The following is a 19,053-nucleotide window of genomic DNA, read 5'->3' as shown; positions in this document are numbered from 1 at the left end:
ACATATAATACCCTACAACATCACTCTAGTGCACATAAAATACCATACAACATCACTCTAGTGCACATATAATACCATATAACATCACTCTAGTGCACATATAATACCATACAACATCACTCTAGTGCACATATAATACCATACAACCTCACTCTAGTGCACATATCACTCTAGTGCACATATAATACCATACAACCTCACTCTAGTGCACATATAATACCATACAACATCACTCTAGTGCACATATAATACCCTATAACATCACTCTAGTACACATATAATACCTTATAACATCACTCTAGTGCACATATCACTCTAGTGCACATATAATACCATACAACATCACTCTAGTGCACATATACAGTCAAACATTTATGGGACAAACCTAAATAGCCGTGACTTAAAACCTTCTATGTTTGCAGTGTGAACTATCTGTCTTCGGGATGTCATTTAGATATCACAGCCACCATGTACAGTATTGAGATGTCATTTAGATATCTCAGTCACCATGTACAGTATCGGGATGTCATTTAGACATTTAGTCACCATGTACAGTATGTGTGTGATAGAGGCAGGCACATGAGAAAACCTGTGCTACAGCACCTCATTATTCTATATGAATTACTGTAAGTGGCATGTGTTTCATTTCAAACTGAAAGATTATTTAGTAGCCTACCTGTGAACTGAAGATGTGGTGCAGTGTCCATTAGATCAGCAACTAGTCATTTAACCCGTCTGGTACTAGTACTGATTGACACTACAACTCAAGTGAACAAATGCATTTTAATATGTGCTTTATTACAAATGGGTCATAGTGCAACAAAAGAGTATGTATCAAGGGGAAAGTGAATTGCCAACCATTAGCATAATAAATAGGAAAAGGGAAAACATTAGGTAAATAAACATTGAAGTGAGTCCTTGTCTGCTTGGCACCAGTTGTGATGTACATTGTTTATTTTTTATCAATATTTGTGCACCATAATTGCATCTGTTTGACTTGCTCTAGGAGATCAATTAGTGACCTGCAACAAGTGCAATATATGTGAGGAGGTAATGACTTTCCTTTCATGCTTTAATTTATCAGCGATTTGCCAAGTCATCTGAGCGACTGAAAATTACGTAGCGTAACGTAGCCCTTTTTAATTGTGTTTTGTGTTTGTCTTGATACTTTAAGTTAATGCTGCTTAAAAACCCCCAGCAGTTCATTCTATGGCGTGAGTCTCTCAGGCATCAACAAGACGTAATGAATCAACTCATCAGCCCAGACTCAGTGGGACTCTGTCTATCCTAAGGTGACTTTGGACATTCAGCACTTGCTGTCTGAGTAAGCAGGCTATTATAAACTTTCTGTTTTTTCCATTGTGGATAATATGGCCTAGGTGTACTAACCAACATACAAGAAACAAGAAAAGGACACATAAATGTCTATTGTTGACCTGTGTTACCAATTGTTATTGAGGTTAAAAAGTAGCTTAATACAAAATAACTTTTTTTAGCCTATGGAGCCATTAGACTTCATCTTGAAAACACACATTTCTAAACACATTCATGATATAAGAAAAATAGTACAAACCTTTGCATGTTGTATTTCTCTGATGTCAAAACACAATCGGTGTAACAGACACTCCTTTAATGTGTTTCATTTGGAGAAATTACTGATTAATGCATGACAAATCATGGCAGCCTACAGGATTTGTGCATGTGTGATTCAAAGAGACAAGGATGTTAGATTCTACCTATTAACTATCACTGTTTCAAAATGATAGATATGCCACAGCACGGTAAAGTCATATTTAAGGCACACTTTCTCTCAGCAGGCCTCTTCGTTTGAAACCCCGCCCTTGAGAGAATCTCATTGGTCGAAGGCACAGCGTCTCTAGCGTACCTGACGTGGACTTTCCCCTTGTCTGTTTTGTTGACTGGCACCAGAGAGCCCAGTCCCCGCCTACAGCTGCCGCTGCTATTTGACTGAGGAACGATTATTTTGTTCACACAGAGCTGGTGGAGCGTCGTCAATGGGAAGAGAACGCGGCGGTGGAAAAGCGCATTATATCTTTTAACTTCCAGTGACACGATGGTTTCGACTTCAGTTCTGTGTTTGTGGACTATATTTTGCCTTCATTTATGTTGTTATGTGAACACTGGAATAGCACAGAATTCGAGAGAAGGTAAGAGTTAAAGTTTCCTTCTCTTGCATCCTATGTTCGCATCCCGAAAAATAATCAGTTGTGCCGAGCAGTGAAGCCCCAACTACGATCGCATTTGCCGTTGACAGAGGCATAATATAAAATTTAGCTAATTTGAACAATAATTTTAAATTTATATGAAAATAACGACTTACACAATAGATTAGGAAGAGAGACATCAAGGTTTTGGGGGATTTCTCGACGCGCACTTGACTGCATATGAATCCTGTTTTTATCATAGTCATTATGGATTCGCTCAAAATTAATCTGACAGGACCGGGACGACCTGTAAATCCATTTTTCAACTTTTCATATGAAGAACAGCGTTTAAGCTTGTCGTTCGATTAAGTGATCTCGTATATTAGATATTTTTGTAATCAGACTTAGAAGAGAAATAGCCTACGTTTGGAGATTGTCCTTTACTAGTTCTCATGACAGTCCTAGGGTCCTAAAATACATCGGGAAATGTTCATCAAAATGTAGCCTGAGCACTTCTTTGCCCCAACCACAGCCTATTGATTTCACCGTTTTTAAAAGAAACCCAGTTTAGTTTGAAGTCGACACAACTAAGGGGACGGGTGTATGGGTGGATGTAGGCTAGACATAACTTCAAATGACAGTCCCCAGAATTATCAAACTTTGTTGATGGAGGGACTATTGTTAAATGCACCGAAATGAAAGCAGCCAATTTTACCAATTCGATCAAACCCAGCTGAGGCCATTACAACTGCTATCATGACCAACCAAAAATCAAAACACTAAACAGCCCAATAACAATGCCGATACCCGATTTACTGAAGCCTTTTAGGTTGCCAGCGATTTTAGTACACTAGGCTACAGAGTCGAGAGCGGCGTCATGGAATGATGTTTGCTAGCATGAGTTGTGACAAACTCATAATTTCTAATATAGAAGCTACCCATGAATAATTACGATATGAGTATATATCATTGCGTTAAGTTTGAAGCATTTTACCATGGGGTGTTCTGAGATTGCACGAAATTGCCATTGCCTGTATTTAGTTATCGCAACGCGTTCTGCGGTGTTGTTTATGGCATTCATCTTGAATGAACAGGGTGAAAGATTTTGCGTTAGGCTATAAAGGGGGATGTCTATAGATAACTCCAATCACGATTTCGGACACCCATGATACAATGAAATTAAGGTGAAACAGAATGTGAAGCACGACATTGGCTTTTACGCAAGACAAGACTTTAACAGTGGAGCCATAATTGCAACCTTAAGAATGATTTAACCTTCCATATAGGCCTACAATTAACTCATAATGATACAACAAGCCACGGCGAGCTGAGTTTTTATTCGAGAACAGGTGCCAACGGGACACGACATGATGTGGACTCATGCAGTAGATTAAATGCGGACACGTTTGCGTGTTTCAGTTTTTTAGGATACATTGAACAATATTTCTGTTTCCCTCCACCTATTTCACACGGATATTGTCTAAACTCTTAACCAAAATGTTTAATGGTATTCACCTTCATTCTCGCCGGCAGTGATCTTACTGGATTCTAAGGCGCAACAAACAGAGCTGGAATGGATTTCCTCTCCGTCGAGTGGGGTAAGTGAACGGCCTCTGAAAGTTCATTCGCTGCCATGCAGGCCTTTGCTGTTGCTCACTTCTCTCCTTATTATTTTGCTATTATTACGGGCAGCGTGCAAGGACACGGTATCTTACGGAGGTCACAACTGCATGACAAACCTGAGGTCGTGGTGGGAACCTTATGACTCATTCCACAACAACTCATTTATCCGGAAGGCAGAGGAATTAAAATAAGTTGGTCTCAGTAAGCTATGCAACGTAGCATAAAACGTTACGAGAAAATGTGAATGGGCCACTGCCTTCTGAAATTAAACATCACCAACCAGGAGACATTCTAATCCCTGTGCTGTGACTTTAATGCAGTTGCAATGATATGGTACACTGTATAGCTCGATGATTTAGGCTATATATCATCCTTACTTTTGTCATTCCTAAAATCGCAATACCATATTCCACAGCAAGATACCATATTCTCACAAATAGCCCACTAATATGTTGCGTTTTCGTCAGAGACCATTTTCCGAAGATCAGCCTGATCATAAGCCTTTCTTGGTGAACTTGGTGACTATTTGTATTAGGTATATTTACATGCAAGTTTATCTAATATATGCACACCCTAATAAACTATAGGTTAATGCTCTTTCTTTCTTTCTTTCTTTCTTTCTTTCTTTCTTTCTTTCTTTCATTCTTTCACTCCCATAGTTTAAATGTAATTTATTGTTTAATCAATACTTTATGCATTTGTAGTTGCCATGATTATTCCCTGGTGATCAACATATAGAGGAGGAGAGAAGTCTTTCGGAAGCACTCCCAGCGCTCTCTAGTCTACACTGTTATGCCAGTGCAATTACTCATGAATTTGTTGTGATTCTGTTTCTGCCTCCTCCAGTTATTTGTTTATTAACCCTACATCCACATTCAGTGCATTCCAGAGTGACAAAAGCAAATTCTCTATAGTGTTGATTGCAATTGCAATGTTTTTGTTGTTCTAGTGGGAGGAGATCAGTGGGTTGGATGAAAACTATACGCCCATACGTACTTACCAAGTGTGCCAGGTCATGGAGCCAAATCAGAATAACTGGCTTCGGACTAACTGGATAGAGAAAGGTGATGCCCAGAGGATTTTTGTAGAACTGAAGTTCACCTTGAGGGATTGTAATAGCCTACCAGGTGTGGTGGGGACTTGCAAGGAGACATTCAACTTGTATTATCAGGAAACTGACACAGAGGTTGGGAGGAACATACGTGAGAGTCACTATGTGAAAATCGACACTATCGCTGCAGATGAAAGCTTCACCCAGGGGGACCTTGGTGAAAGGAAGATGAAGCTGAATACCGAAGTGCGTATAATTGGCCCCCTGTCTCGACGAGGGTTTTACCTGGCCTTTCAGGACGTAGGGGCCTGCATCGCCCTGGTCTCGGTCAAAGTGTATTACAAAAAGTGTTGGTCCATTATTGAGAATCTGGCGACTTTTCCGGACACGGTGACTGGATCCGAGTTCTCGTCCCTAGTCGAGGTGGAGGGTACGTGTGTGAGCGATGCAGAGGAGGAGGCTGACAACTCTCCCAAAATGCACTGCAGTGCAGAAGGAGAATGGCTGGTGCCCATTGGGAAATGTATATGCAAAGCGGGATTTCACCAGAAGGGCGACGCATGCGAACGTGAGTACTGTTATATTCATTTTTATTCAAACCTCACCCCTCCCTCAGACTTTTTAAAAGACAACCTGAGTAGCATGTAAGGAGGACATGGTATAGAAGAGCACGCAACCTTTAAATGCGTCTATCAAAAAGTGTTTTGAAAATAGCACAGCACTAAATTATATATTTTTATTCATAAAGTATGTGAACTGTATGTTGATGTACAGTCTTAGATCTGTCATGCGATGCCCCAAGCAATTAACTTCAGCAATTAGCTTCAAAATATTTTATTTTTTTTATGATCCTTGCTGTTACCATTTTCTGTGGAAAAACAATGAGAAAAAAAACAACTAGGCTGCTTAATAAGTTAAATGAGAAAAAATGGAAAAAAATTCTCAGCATAATAATTGAAAGCAATTTGAATTGTTTGATTTGCTGTCTTTTAATTTATAGCTAAAGCTGTGTTGACACAGGGATTAAATGATAACTTGCACTTCAGTTTAGCTCAATGTTCTTCACCGAGAGTCCTCTCCCCTCCTTCTGGCATTGGGCCAAGGCAATCACTTGCAAAATACACAGGTCTGGAGGAAGTCCAGCCAATCTCTCAGTATCCCTTTGCCCCTCCGAAACGACCCTGACACAGAGAGAAAACAAATAGCCACCACACTGTGGCATTTAGGCCTGGGGATATTTATGAAGGGTTCTAACAGGAAACGCAATTAAAGTCACTGTGGATACATGCTCGCTGGTGTTTTTGCCATACAAAAAAGGTGGCCAGGTCTTCCGTAGCAAGTACGGCTAAGGCCTAGAAGGGTGCTGGTAGCTGTATAGAATTTCAATTGCCATCCTTAGACACTGACACATTATAGCAGTCATAGTAGACTGAGAAATCGGGACGTGTTCATGGAGTGAAAATGTGTGTTGTTGTCCTCAGTCATATATTTTTTTAGAGGGGAGTAAAAGTAGAAGCCTCTCCCTACCCAGCCACTCACAGGCATTTTGCAGCACATCACTCAGTATAATTTTCACTGATGTATTGCTGTTATGCCATACACAGTACTGTGTCATTTAGTTTCCATGTGAAGGATGGCTCAAGGATCTCATTATGTTGTCCAAAAATGAAGCTGCTCTATTGTGCTGGTAAATAGGTGGTAAAAGTCTTTCAGAGTTGTTCAGCTGGAGTAGGATACTTCTCTGTAATGTTGTTTGTGTAGTCCTAAAGCCTAGAATAGTTTCAGAGTTTCTGAACATTCTGTATCATATCAGTAGATATATTTAGTAGGACGTCACTAAATTGGAAAAGTGGAACTGACTTACTCAGTGCACTCAATGCACTGACTGATAGGCATTCTGTGTAATCTATTAAATTAATGAAAAAAGTTAGCCCTCCCTTTAAATGGTAAGTTTATCCCATCTATCAAGTTATTGCGACTCTACAAAAATAGCTTGGTGTGTCATCCAAGGACATTAGAACATGTCCTAGTTCCCGACCCAACATTATCGTTTTATAACTTTTGCACATTTTACCAATGGCCTGAACATTCCGAGAAGTGGTTTATCCAACTAATGTGAAATGTATCCAGCAGCTAGCTTTTAGCCCCTCTCAGCAGCTAGCTTTTAGCCCCTCTCAGCAGCTAGCTTTTAGCCCCTCTCAGCAGCTAGCTTTTAGCCCCTCTCTGCGGATAGATCTTTGGATGCTAAATGATCTGGTCAGTGTTTCCCACAAGAAATTCCATCCTTCCCCCGGTATTTTATTGCTGTGCTGTGAAGTGAGCAGACGCCCGCAGCAGACAGTGTCCATTTAATATGGGCGACAGGCCTGTCCTTGTGAGTGACCAGAATGTGTTGTCTGCAGCGCCGTCCTCCTGCACGACGCCTCCTGCCCTCTCTGACATGGCTGGCAGTCCCTCCCTTTGCACCTCCTCATTGTTCCTCTTCTGTACACCCTGCTCGCCTGCCCCCCGCCACACACACCACATCGGTCCCCCACCCAGCAACACACCATGGTGTAAAATGCCAGGCATGAAATATTAAGTGGTGAGTGAAAGAAAAAAATAAGCGAGTTCAGCTGTCAGTCACGTCATGTGAAGAGACTGCTCTGTGGACGGGTGGTGCCGAGGCCTCCTCCATTAAGGGACTGTTTTCGTCTGGTCATTCATCATCACCATCCAAACACAGGGACAGCATATCTCTTAGTCCTCGGGGCTTGTTCCGATCCCCCGCTCAGTGTCTTTTTAAAACTCTGATTTGGTGCTATAGGTGGCTGGAGTCAGTGTCTGGAGATAGCCATGCTCAATTCCCCTTTTGGTAGAAGAGTTAAGAGTCAAGAGTTTTGAAAAAGGCCATTTGATGTGTCTTGCAGCATTCGCAAAGTTTATTTTCCCAGAGCTGAGTGGTGTAAAAATAGTGGCCATTCATTCTCAGGTCAGCAGTGGCCACTCACAGGCATAAAGCCACTGTGTCGGACGAGGGCGAAAAAGAGCCCTTGTAGACAGACATTGGTTCCTTTGTCAACCAAACGTTTTCGACTATCACAGGAATGCATGTGGCGCAATTTTAGCTTGCCTTATAATTGATAGGTGACCCAGCTCGCTTGTGTGTGTGAGAGAGGCCTGAGACATCTCAGCTATGCTTGTGCTGCTTCTCAACAGGCTACAGGCTAACAAGTGCATTAATGTGAGGATATAGCATCCTGCAGACACTAAACCCCATCCATCTACCCAGGTGTCAAAGAGTCAGACAGAAGATAGTCAGATTGTGATTGATGACAGGGACTGCAAGCGAGGGGGGCCTGTGGAGGTTAGCCCACAAAAAAGCCAAGGTGGCTGGAAGCAGCAGGCAGCCAAGAGCAGCTCCAGGCACAGGCAAGGCCACACTTTGCATTTCAAATGAAGCCAAGAGTCAGGGGTCCCTCATACGCACAGGACACAGGATTGATTGATAAGGTGTGAATTTGAGGTTTCAAACAGTCGTCCATTACAACTGTAAGTAGACTTCATTATGTAAATGAGGAGAAGGCCGGCCATTCCCCATGGGGACGCAACTGGACTCTCAAATCAGTCAAGATTGAAATAATTTGTTGATGGATGATGAGGGTTTTGTCCCTGTCTTGTCAAAGTTCAGTGAATAGCTGCATTCTTTTAGGATCCAGGGACTTTCCCTTGGCTTTGTCTGAGCTGCCAGGTAGCATTGTGATGGGCACAGATGTGGCTTTGTGTCTTCTCTCCACAAAGCAAACAGAATTGACAGACTGCACAGGCCTGATTATGGATCGCTTAAAAATGAAAGTTGCTATAGATTGTCCTTGTCATTGCACCACAGAAAGGAAACAGATTGAAATCTCAGTGGACATTTTTTCATCTTCAACATATGTGATTTTACATAGCAAGTGCTGTGATGTAGTCTATGTGTTACTCTTGATGTCTGACAAGAATAGACATGACATTCTCACACCAATATGCACACAGAACACAATGCAGAAGCACCAAGGATCCAATTTAATTACTGAGGAATATGTGCTTGTTTTCTCCTTGAGGAGCAAGTGACTGGAATGAAACAAAAGCATTTCATGCTACAGAGCCTCACTAAGCATTTTTTAAGCCCCCCACCCCCCGCCTGTGTGTGTGTGTGTGTGTGTGTGTGTGTGTGTGTGTGTGTGTGTGTGTGAGAGAGAGAGTTGAGGGCAGTGTGTGTGTGTGTGTGTGTGTGTGTGTGTGTGTTGCCTCTTAGCTCTGGATGTAAGAGGGGGTAAAAAGTGTGAGGTTATGTAATAAGATATTGATTTTCCTCTTAAAGGAAGATTGAAGTGCAGAGCCACCCTTTTTGCAGAGTCTCAGAGGAGAGCGACTGACAACAGAGCCCTCCCAGCACGCTGGGCTCCAGTGCAAGGTGTTAAGACCCCCGGCCCAGGCACATATCACTTTCCCCCAGACGCCAGAGGGAAGGCGCACTAAACGGTGCAGCGCCGGCTCCTCTGACACCGTGTTCGCCTGTCCGATCACATCCCTCCCAACAGACAGGCGGCGAGCAATTACAAAAAAAGACATCTGTGCCAAGGTTTAGATAGCTAAGGAGAGAGAGCCCAGTGGTGCTGGAGGTATGGAACCCAGGGATCGATGGAGACGTCTGAACCTGTTAGTGCAAGTGAGAATGAGGGCTGCACAGTGGCGGGGGCTTTGTTGTGTAGGCAAAATGGGGCTCGAGAGGTGACTCCTCAGGCAAGCAAGGGTCAACTGCCGCACTCATCCATCTTCCTCTGTGGCAGTGTGCTGTCAGTGGGGCTGCTCATGTTACTAAGCAGAAGAGGCAGGTCCCATTGTGCGTAGCGGCTTGTTTGCAACCATGTGTAAATGAAGTTAATATTCACTGACCTTATGCGCTGGCCATGCCGGACCTCCGTGTCACTGAGGACAAAACTGCTATTTGAGACAAAAGAGAGAAAATCCTTTCTTTCTTTATTTCTTTTTTTTTGTTCTTCACGTCAACAATTAATTTCACACTCTCTGCCCACATCTGGGTGTGCTGAGATGTTCACTCCCATTGTCTGTATTGATTAGAAATATTGCTTTGCCGCTGATTCGGCTTGTCAGGTTGGATTGATACACATTTGAAATGATAAATGTTTTTGGAATGATTTCTCTCCCTTTCGGGACCAGCAGGGCCTGTGGCTTAATAGGACAATAATATGCCTTGTGCCGCATGCCTAATGAATGGTGGAAGGAAGAGTGTGTGCTCCTTCAGGGACAGTTTAAGACTCCATGTGTCCACAAAACCATTAACTGTTTTATTATGCGCTCATGCAAATCGAGGTGAGTTACCTCACTTTGCCCATACGTGTAGAAAAGCAAAGAAGGCATTTTTTTGTAAATAGAAGTAAATATTTGTATAGTGTCAGAGCAAAGGCTGATATTTGTTCAGCCATTTCACGACTCAAAAAGCAGGCTCAGGCTTCAGAAAAGAAGGATCAGTGATTATCTTCCCATCATGTTGGGACTGTCGAGAACATAGCCAGATATCTAGCAAGTGTTAAAGTCTTAGTTGCCAAGGAGATATCTCATTTTTGCTCTTCTTCCTTGGATGGAAGAAAAGTGTGTGTTAATGTATATTTACTCAAGATGAACGCTTGTTACAATGAAAAGCTTGTTTATTATAGCTTTCCGAATCACAATTTAAACCATTCTGTGTCCCTTATGTTCTCCAGAGGAAGGAGCTCTGCTTGAGTCAGCTAATGAGAAGCAGAAGAACCTCTCTTTTTCTCATAACAAGGGATTAAACGAGTAAAAGCCTGCTGCAGACAAACACAAGCTACTTTGTAGAGAGATAGTCTGGGGTTGAATTTTTTGCTTATTAGCTAGCTACTTATTGATATAGCTTGAGAGCATGTCTGTTCCAAACACAGCAACTGAGAATAGCAAAAGCAGTTCTTCACTTCACATATACTTTCTCTCTCTTTTTTTTTTGTTGCTTTTCCCCAAATTTTGAAATGTCACAACCTCCCAGCTCCAAGACTAATAAGATTCCTCTCACCCCATGGAGGTAAGATTAGCATTCATTGAAACTGGCTTTTGGACAGGAGTGGGGAGATATCTGCAGTCTTTGGATGTGGACCCACGGCTCTGGAGGTCGCATTGAGGGGACGACTTGTGCCTTTCCCAGCCCCACGCGGCCTGACGGATGGCCCGAGCGCGCGTCCAAGGGGAACGGTGATGGACAGTGTCTGGAGGGGGCCCGTGGCTGGGCTGACACCGTCCCTCTGCTCTGTCACCCCCTGCCACAAAGCCGAGGGCTGAGACAGACAGACAGGCGAGCAGGCAGACGGGCAGGACAGCGAGAGAGAGAGACACACAGAGTCAGGAGGTGGGGTGGGCGCAACCCCGTGATAATGCCGTCCTGCTGACTGGGGCCGTTTTCACCACTGATTAGTTGCGGTCATCAGAGGCCTCTGGGCTGGGCAGACCTCTGGGCCCTGTGGCTTTCATCTAGCCGATAGCTGATCCCCCCTTTCTCCTTTAATGCTTTTCATCAGAGGATCTCAATGGGCTCCACCACATCGTCCGTTTAAGACCGCCGCCTCACTTTAGTTTTTTTTTTCATCTCTCTTTCGTGCCCACTGGCTTTGCGTGTGCAGTGAATTAAAAGACAGACAATTAGGCAAGGACATCTTCCATGTCAGGGAGAATCTGTTCACAAAGCCAGCGCTGCTTTATGAATGATAGTTGTTTTTGGAAGGCGGATATGCTGTATTTTCATCGACAAGCAGGCCAGTTGTCTCCACAGGCATAACATTATGGACTGGAAATTGATTTAATGTTAAGCACGACCTTTGCTTTCTACTGAAAAATCTTTGTTTACAAATGATTATGATAGCTTTGGGGAAATGCTACAGATGCTGAGGGTCTGTATTTCTATAGTAGCCGTGAGTAGTGCTTCTCTCAGATCCATTCATATTAGGCATCTAAACACATTTGTAGTATAATATGTCTCAAACCACATCTTGGGAATGAGTTTAGCTAGCTTAGTAAGTTAGTTTCAAAGCATTGAAGTATTATTAGTGCTTGTTTTAAATCTAAGACATGAAAAATGAGGATCGGGTGTAAAGGGTCTGCCTTGGTAGTCTTTGTAGGTAGGTAGGAGTGTCAGAATACAATGTATTAGGAAGTAATTGTGCAGTAATTGCATTGCACATTATAGTTATTATGAACATAGTGCTAGAACACATTAGCACACAGGCAGGAGACATTTTATGCCATTTTTTTCTTTTCATAAAAGAGAAAGCATGAATGGAAAAATATAGCACAAACCCTCACAGGCTTTGTGTATTCTGTCTGATTGTAGACATATTGCAGGTGTGGAGCCAGGTCTGCTGAAGCCTGCATCCAGGTCTGGTTGATGTGAAGAGGGCTATTCTCTGGGCCTGCGTGGCTCAGTCAGAGGGGTGACCCGCTGTGTCCTTTAACACTATGTAAGGGAATGCTAATCTGCTCTTTGTTTCGGGGAGAAATCTACTTATCTCCCCCCTAGCACAGGTACTGCAGATGAATGGACCAGTTGTCTCCATATGCCAAGCTAGTTCTGAGTCACCCAGCTCTGTTCCGCTAATCCATCGGGCAATGTGTGAATTAGGAAGAACGAGATCATTTGGAACCATTTAATCTGACTTTCGGCCCCTTTTTCAAGACTTCTAATCCGTGACTTTTTCCCTTTTTTCCCCCTGTGATTTTTCACTGTGCAACACTGTATTCATTGCCCAGAGTATGGGAGGGAGTGCTGGAAAAAAGGCTCGTCTGGCGAGTAGGGCTTAGGTGTTGGAACCCTATCCATTCCACTGTGTGGTGCCTTCCAGTAGGGTTTCAATTCACTCCTTTCCTTTGTATGGTCCGCCACCATTTCCTGGGTAGGCGCCTTGCCCTCTTAAAGTGGGGGATTAAAATGTCTAGGGATGAATAGTTGCAGAGATTTTCCTTTTATAAATGTCAGAAAAAGAATTCACAAGGATGAGTTCTTTTTTTTTTTTTTTCAGTCGGCTGCTTTAAGATATGTTCCCTCAAGATAAAAGTTCGGGAGAAGCACCTGTTGCTCTGCTTCCAAATTTGGTGTCAAGATAGAGCAGAGTAGAAGATAGTATTTCAGAGATAATATGCATCATGTAAACAGCCTGTGTAGTGTCAAACACTCCCCTCATACAGGTCAAATGTTAAATAAGGAAATTATATGATTGAATAGTAAGGCTTTTTAAAATATAATTATGGATGAATTTATGGATTCAGAAGTACAATAATTCGACCATAATGAAATGGACATCAGATGTTATTTGCCTGAGTGAATCCAGCCAGACAAAAACAAGCTGAGATGAACACAAGCACGGGGAGGGGAAAGCCAGCTGAAATGGGGAAGACACTGAAGAGGAAAACAGGACAAGCGTCCCATTTTTACACGGCCTCCTCTCCGGCCGATATTTATAAAGACATTTCCGTATCGACTTTGTGGCGGCGGCGGTGGCGGCGGAGAATGTTTTGAAAAGGCACGACGGCATTTTGAAATAAGAAAATAAACAGTTTCCTTTATCGCGTTTGACCCGCTCCACCTGGCATTCATCAGCAGCGGGGCCCGGCGTGTCGGGCCTGTCGGCTGCCCCCCCGTCCAGCCTCCTCTATCACTCTAATGGGCTGCTATCTGCCGGCCGGCCCCAACACTCTCTCTCTCCCTCTCCGCTGTGTCTGTGGGCTGTGCGGTTAGCGTGGCCGCGCATTCTTGCCACAGCCATCCCGATGCGCGGGCGGATTTAACACATAATCAGGCCGGATGGCAGGGGCCTGTGGGAGGTCTGGCCATGACAGGACGCATCAGCACCATCATGGGGGATGGACTTCTGAAGGCCATCTTCCGTGGCAGCAGGGTGTATGAGTGAGTGTGTGTGAACGCTGCCTCTCTTTCACTCCCCCTCTGTGTGTGTGTGTGTGTGTGTGTGTGTGTGTGTGTGTGTGTGTGTGTGTGTGTGCTCTCACCTCCATCTTGCTTGGTGCAGGATCATTAAGCCAAGTGCCCCCATCCCCATTAGGGGCCTTGCTAAAGTGAGCTGGGGCAGATGTTGGGGAAACTCAATCTCAGGCAGCCGCTGCTCCTGTGCTGCTCAAGTGCCCTCTGTCCACCCACAGTGGTCGGCAGAAGATAAGGACAAGCGCCCTGCTCATGTCTAAGGGCTACTGCTGCTGCTCGAGTGCTAGTGTGTTGCATTCCATGTTTTATTGAAAGCTAAAGCCATTACACTTTTGTAATCGTGCCACCAGCCAGGAGGCATTGTGTGAAATACGATCTGTCAATCAAGGGGCAAGATTATCTGGAGATGGAAAAAACATACAGTTCAAGTGCGGTGGCGTCACGTCCAGACTTTGGAAATAATTATTGAGGGCTGTGGCCACAGGAAATGATATGTCAAACTGCCACTAAATGCCACTTCATGTTGAGGAGCTCATCCATCGCTCAAGCTATTTCTCCTCGCTGCTCGCTACATCCCTATCCTGTGTGTCATTCAGTAGCCAAACATCACAAGGTCTTGGACGCAATTCAATAATGTTAAGGCTCTCGGGGCTAAAGGAGAGAGAAACAAATGTAGACTAGGATCTTAAACAAATAGACCATTTCATTCTGTACACTTCTGTGTGTCTGTGCGGAGACAGCACCTCTTTTGCATGATCCGTGGTCTCTCCCGATGTCAATTGTGATCCGTGGTCTCTCCCGACGTTTAGACTGGTGTAAGGCGAAGCGTATTCCTCACTGGGCTCCAAGGCCTTTCCGGTTTTATCGGGGCTGTGTTTAAAAACGCTGACTGTGGATTGTTTTCCCCCCTCGCTGAAAGAGAATGCCTGACCGCTGGAAGGCTCTTGTTGCCTGCTAAGGAGACCAGCGGAATGTCAGGCAGTTTTAATTTTTCCCCTACCGCCCTTCTCTCTCTCTCTTAAATCTCTTAAATGAAGTGTCTTAACTAACTGACTAATTTCTTTGTCATAAATCTGTCCAACCTTAGTAGTGCTTCCTGGCAACAAGGCTGTTGGTAGCAACCAGATCTCTCTATGTATTCAAAATAGTCTTTAGATGTCCACATGTCTTAGCCTTTAGTCTTTATGGTGACGTTAATGCTGAGGAAACCTGTGTAATAATGATGAAACCATTGTCTGAGTCCCAGAGTCTTTACACAGATCATGCCTTGTTTACAAGCCTGTTATGCAAGTCAGTACCTTGTCTGGCTAATGCACCCTTGATTGCATTGACTATAAACTGCTGACGACTAGAAGCATGTAATAATTGCATGAGCTATTATATCTGGGTCTCTCAGAAAAAAGGCAGGCCATCATTAACTGCAGTCTGAGACATTAATATGTTAGCAAGAAACGCGAGCGCCAAACCCAGGAACTGAGCTAGCCAAAAGCAGTCCTGTGTCTCGGATAAGAATACTTTGCTTTCGAAGCTATGTTTGTGTATGTCAGTCACGGCGAGCTTGTAAGGGGTGGGGCCAAAATAGGAGTGCAGACACAGTTCCCCATGTCACAAAGACTTTTGATTATGGGCCTAATTTATTGCTTGGGTGCTTACACAAACATCTCTGCTATTCAGACACATCGATAAACACTGTCAGAGCACCACAAACATTTTTTTTTTTTTTTTTTTTTTTTTTTAACATACTCTTAGACATAGAGAGAGGAAGGTGGGGAGTGTTGACTTTTTGCAACTCCCCATGTTCTGACTCTGCCCATGCTAATCTGGGTATATTAGCATGTGGGCAGCCCTGTGCTGGTGGTGGAGCGGAGCGGTCTAAGCCCGAGGCTCAGCGCAGATCAGGCTCCACACAGGAGCTCAGACACCCAGAGGCCAGCCGAATCACGGGCTTATCAGAATGTTTTACTGGGCACAAGCCTGCCCCAAAGACACTGAACAAAAACACGCAACTGTTAGCCTGTTGTAAAATAAACTAGTGAACGTTGTGTAGGACAATACTGTACTGCAATAAGGCTTGTGAGGTTTTACATGTATCAATAAATGTGCCGGAGGATGCGCTGTTAAAATGGCACATCATGTTTAAATAAAGGCAGTTATCCCTTTTCTAGCGAGGTGCTATGAATTAAACATGTTTAGGTTCTTCTCCTGGGCCAGAAATGCTGTTCTCAGTTACCTCATCGGTAAAGAAATACTGGAGATAAAAATCATGTGTTTTTTCCCCTCGCCTCCGACCCTGTGCTGAAAAAGCTCTTATTTCATGGAGGCAGTGGGCTGAGATGAATAGGCAGTGACAGGGCTTTCATGTTGTTGAAATGGGGATACCTTGTCCCACAGCCTCCTCATCTCACTCTGGAGGTGTTAAAATGTGGAGGTCCGCACTCCTCTATCCTCTCTATTTTAGACTTGTCACATACATTTGCAGGAGGATTTTGAGCCCCTGAAAGAATAATGAAACGTAGATCTGAACCGGCGCGCTCGGAGAGTGAAAATCGATACATTTTGCACAAATTACTCATGAAAAATGCATCCTCACATAACATGATAGTTTTTATAAGCCGCCATCTGAAGTTCTATGGATTGCGTGCCCATTTTCGGGCGGAATATAAAAAGAATGTGGCCCAGTTTTTTTCTTTGGCTAAACTGGGATTTGCACAAACAGCTGGTCTGCGTGGATTAGCTTTCTTTAAGTGTTGAGACTAAAAGGGCTAAACCCAAAATAGATTTTTCTGTCTGTTCACTGGCACAACATAAATTGGGATTATAATTCATTCACTTTTTGAATCACTTTGCCTGGTGTGCTCTGTCTGATGTAATTTATTCCAAATTGGTTTGCAAATATAAAGTTAAATTTGATAGTCCTAAATGACCTTATGTTTCTCAGATGTGGTTTACAGCTGAATGGATGTTTTTTTCTCTCTCTGTTATCTGCAACAGGAGATATAAATCAGAGATTAAATGCAGACACAAATGACACAATTCATCACTCGCTCCCCCTGCTACCAGCTCAATTGGTGTCTTTTGAAGCCTGACATATGTGAATGTCATTTCGGTTGGCTAATTGAAGATGAAACTCCAAAATTCTCTGTTCAGTTTTGCGTAACCTTGTGTCCACCCCGCTATGCTGGTGTGCAGTTGAGAGGGTGAGTGGGAGCGCAGCACCTCTCCTCCACCCCACACCAGCGGTCAGACATGTGCTGCCGTGAGGGCAGGCCACTGATATGTGATTTGGATCTGAAGTAGATTTGTTCAGTATGCATATGAAGCCTAAGGGCCCAGTTGATCCAAACACCAGCTGTTCCCGTCATGTGAACACAACCCAAATGCTCCTTTTTACCCGTCCTTCTTTTTTTATGTGAACTGAAGTGTGAACAAGGCTCTCTCTCTCTTTCTCCCTCCCTCCCTCTCTCTCGTTCTGTTGCTCCCCCTCTTCTTTCACCCTTCCCCTCCCCTTGGCTGCCCTCTGTCCCTCTCTCTCTCTCTCTCTCTCTCTCTCTCTCTCTCTCTCTCTCTCTCTCTGCAGCTTGCGGGCGCGGATTCTACAAGTCTTCCTCCCAGGACCTGCAGTGCTCCCGCTGTCCGGCGCACAGCTACAATGACAGGGAGGGCTCGTGGCGCTGCGACTGCGAGGACGGCTACTACAGGGCGCTGTCTGACCCGCCGTCTGTGGCCTGCACCAGTGAGTAGCACCGCTGAGCCAACAAGTCATGCCCCCCCCCCAAACAAACACACACACACACACACACACACACACACACTCCAACCAACCCCCTGCCCCTCCCTGCCCTTGTTCAATTTTTCCCCCACGCACGCACGCAGACACACAGTCCAGACCCCCGCTGCCCCAGCTCAAAATACTTACTCTGGTCTTTCCAAACCTCCAAATCTGTTCTCCATCCCGGGCTGAGCGGGAGCGGGAGCGGCCCTCGGCCTCCCAACATGTCCTTATGATTATGTTCATAGGGCCGCGCTGCCTTTCTCCCGCCCCTCGTATGGTAGCTAATGATCAGAGCAGTAATTTGCAGTTTCCTATCTGCCAAAAAAAAAATTGCAATTATAGGCAGGAGAACCAACGCAGGCAGCTTGTGGGGCTTGGGCTGTCGTCGTGAGTGTGGCAATTATGGAGCAGGCGCTGATGAGTTGTTTACACAGGCCAAAGGATCCATTTTGAAGGGTGGGGTCATTTGCTCCCGAAAATCCCTGCTCCCAAACATGTTCATTCAAGACATTCAGGCAACCCAGAGCTGTGTGTGAGCCTCCCCAGGAGCTATTGACTGTTCTCCCAGCTAGAGTGAGGAATGTCGGATTCCAGGACAATGAAATCGGCGTCAGGCTGAAAGCAACACATTGTAGGCAGTGGCAAAGACGTGGCTATTAAGGGTTTTGGGTTCGTCTCTGACAGGCTGATTTATTATGTGTACATTAGTCAAGAATGTCCTCCCTCTCTCTCTTGCTCTCTCTCTCTCTCTATTTCTCTCTTTCTCTTTGTCTCTCTCTCCCTCTCGCTTTGTGTATGTCTCACTCGCTCTGTCTGCTGAAACTTCCTGGCTCCCTGTTCATTCCGTGACTGAATCAAAGAAGAGAACACTCCAAACGCAATTCCAGCTAATTGTTGCCCGGTGCTCCCACAATCTGCAAACAGTAGAAAACAAAAGGGCCACATTCACCAAGGAACAACTAGGATCATTTTGTGAATGATGGATCCATTACTTTTCCCAGCACCATGATGATGTGGTTTCAGTACTAGGGATGAAAATACTCACTTAACTGCCCCACAATTGCGTCTCGTGTTGTCCAAGGAGAAACACCCATGTGAGAGCAACTTTTTTCTCTCTTTTTTTGCTGTGGCTTACAAACGCGGTTGTGTGCTTTTTATTGTTTGGATAAAATTAAAGGGCAACACTTTGCCTTCCCTTAGATGTTTTAAAACTGAACAAACAAACTACTGTGTTTATAATTGTATAACCTTTAGAATACTGCTGAAATTGAAAACATCCTCTCTTGCTATTAGTTTGCTATGTTTTGCGTGTCTTATATGCAACAATTATAGTGTCAGTGCGGAAGCTTTGGGATGGAGGGTTTCTTTATCATGACCTAGTGTAATATAAAATGGAATGTAAATTAGAAGTGTGTATAGATTTATAGGCTAACTTGATAGGCTGCTTTTTTTTTAAAGG

At 44.1% G+C, this 19,053-nt stretch overlaps 1 protein-coding gene across 7 annotated transcripts in view; it reads left to right on the top strand.

Moving 5' to 3' along the window:
- Positions 1 to 2,006: 2,006 nt before the first annotated feature.
- Positions 2,007 to 19,053, top strand: part of epha7 (eph receptor A7) — a 52,894-nt gene continuing 35,847 nt past the window's right edge. For all 7 annotated transcript variants that reach the window (XM_048250224.1, XM_048250220.1, XM_048250222.1 and 4 more), the window contains exons 1-4: positions 2,007 to 2,168; positions 3,699 to 3,763; positions 4,738 to 5,407; positions 17,400 to 17,555. In XM_048250224.1, coding sequence (XP_048106181.1) covers positions 2,075 to 2,168; positions 3,699 to 3,763; positions 4,738 to 5,407; positions 17,400 to 17,555 — 985 coding nt within the window. In that variant the 5' untranslated portion in view covers positions 2,007 to 2,074. The remainder of the gene's footprint in view (positions 2,169 to 3,698; positions 3,764 to 4,737; positions 5,408 to 17,399; positions 17,556 to 19,053) is intronic.

This window comes from Alosa alosa, chromosome 8 (assembly GCF_017589495.1).
Source record: "Alosa alosa isolate M-15738 ecotype Scorff River chromosome 8, AALO_Geno_1.1, whole genome shotgun sequence".
Taxonomy (NCBI): Eukaryota; Metazoa; Chordata; class Actinopteri; order Clupeiformes; family Clupeidae; genus Alosa; species Alosa alosa.
The sequence above is the reverse complement of the archived record's forward strand: the minus strand, read 5'-3'. Positions and strand labels throughout refer to the sequence as shown.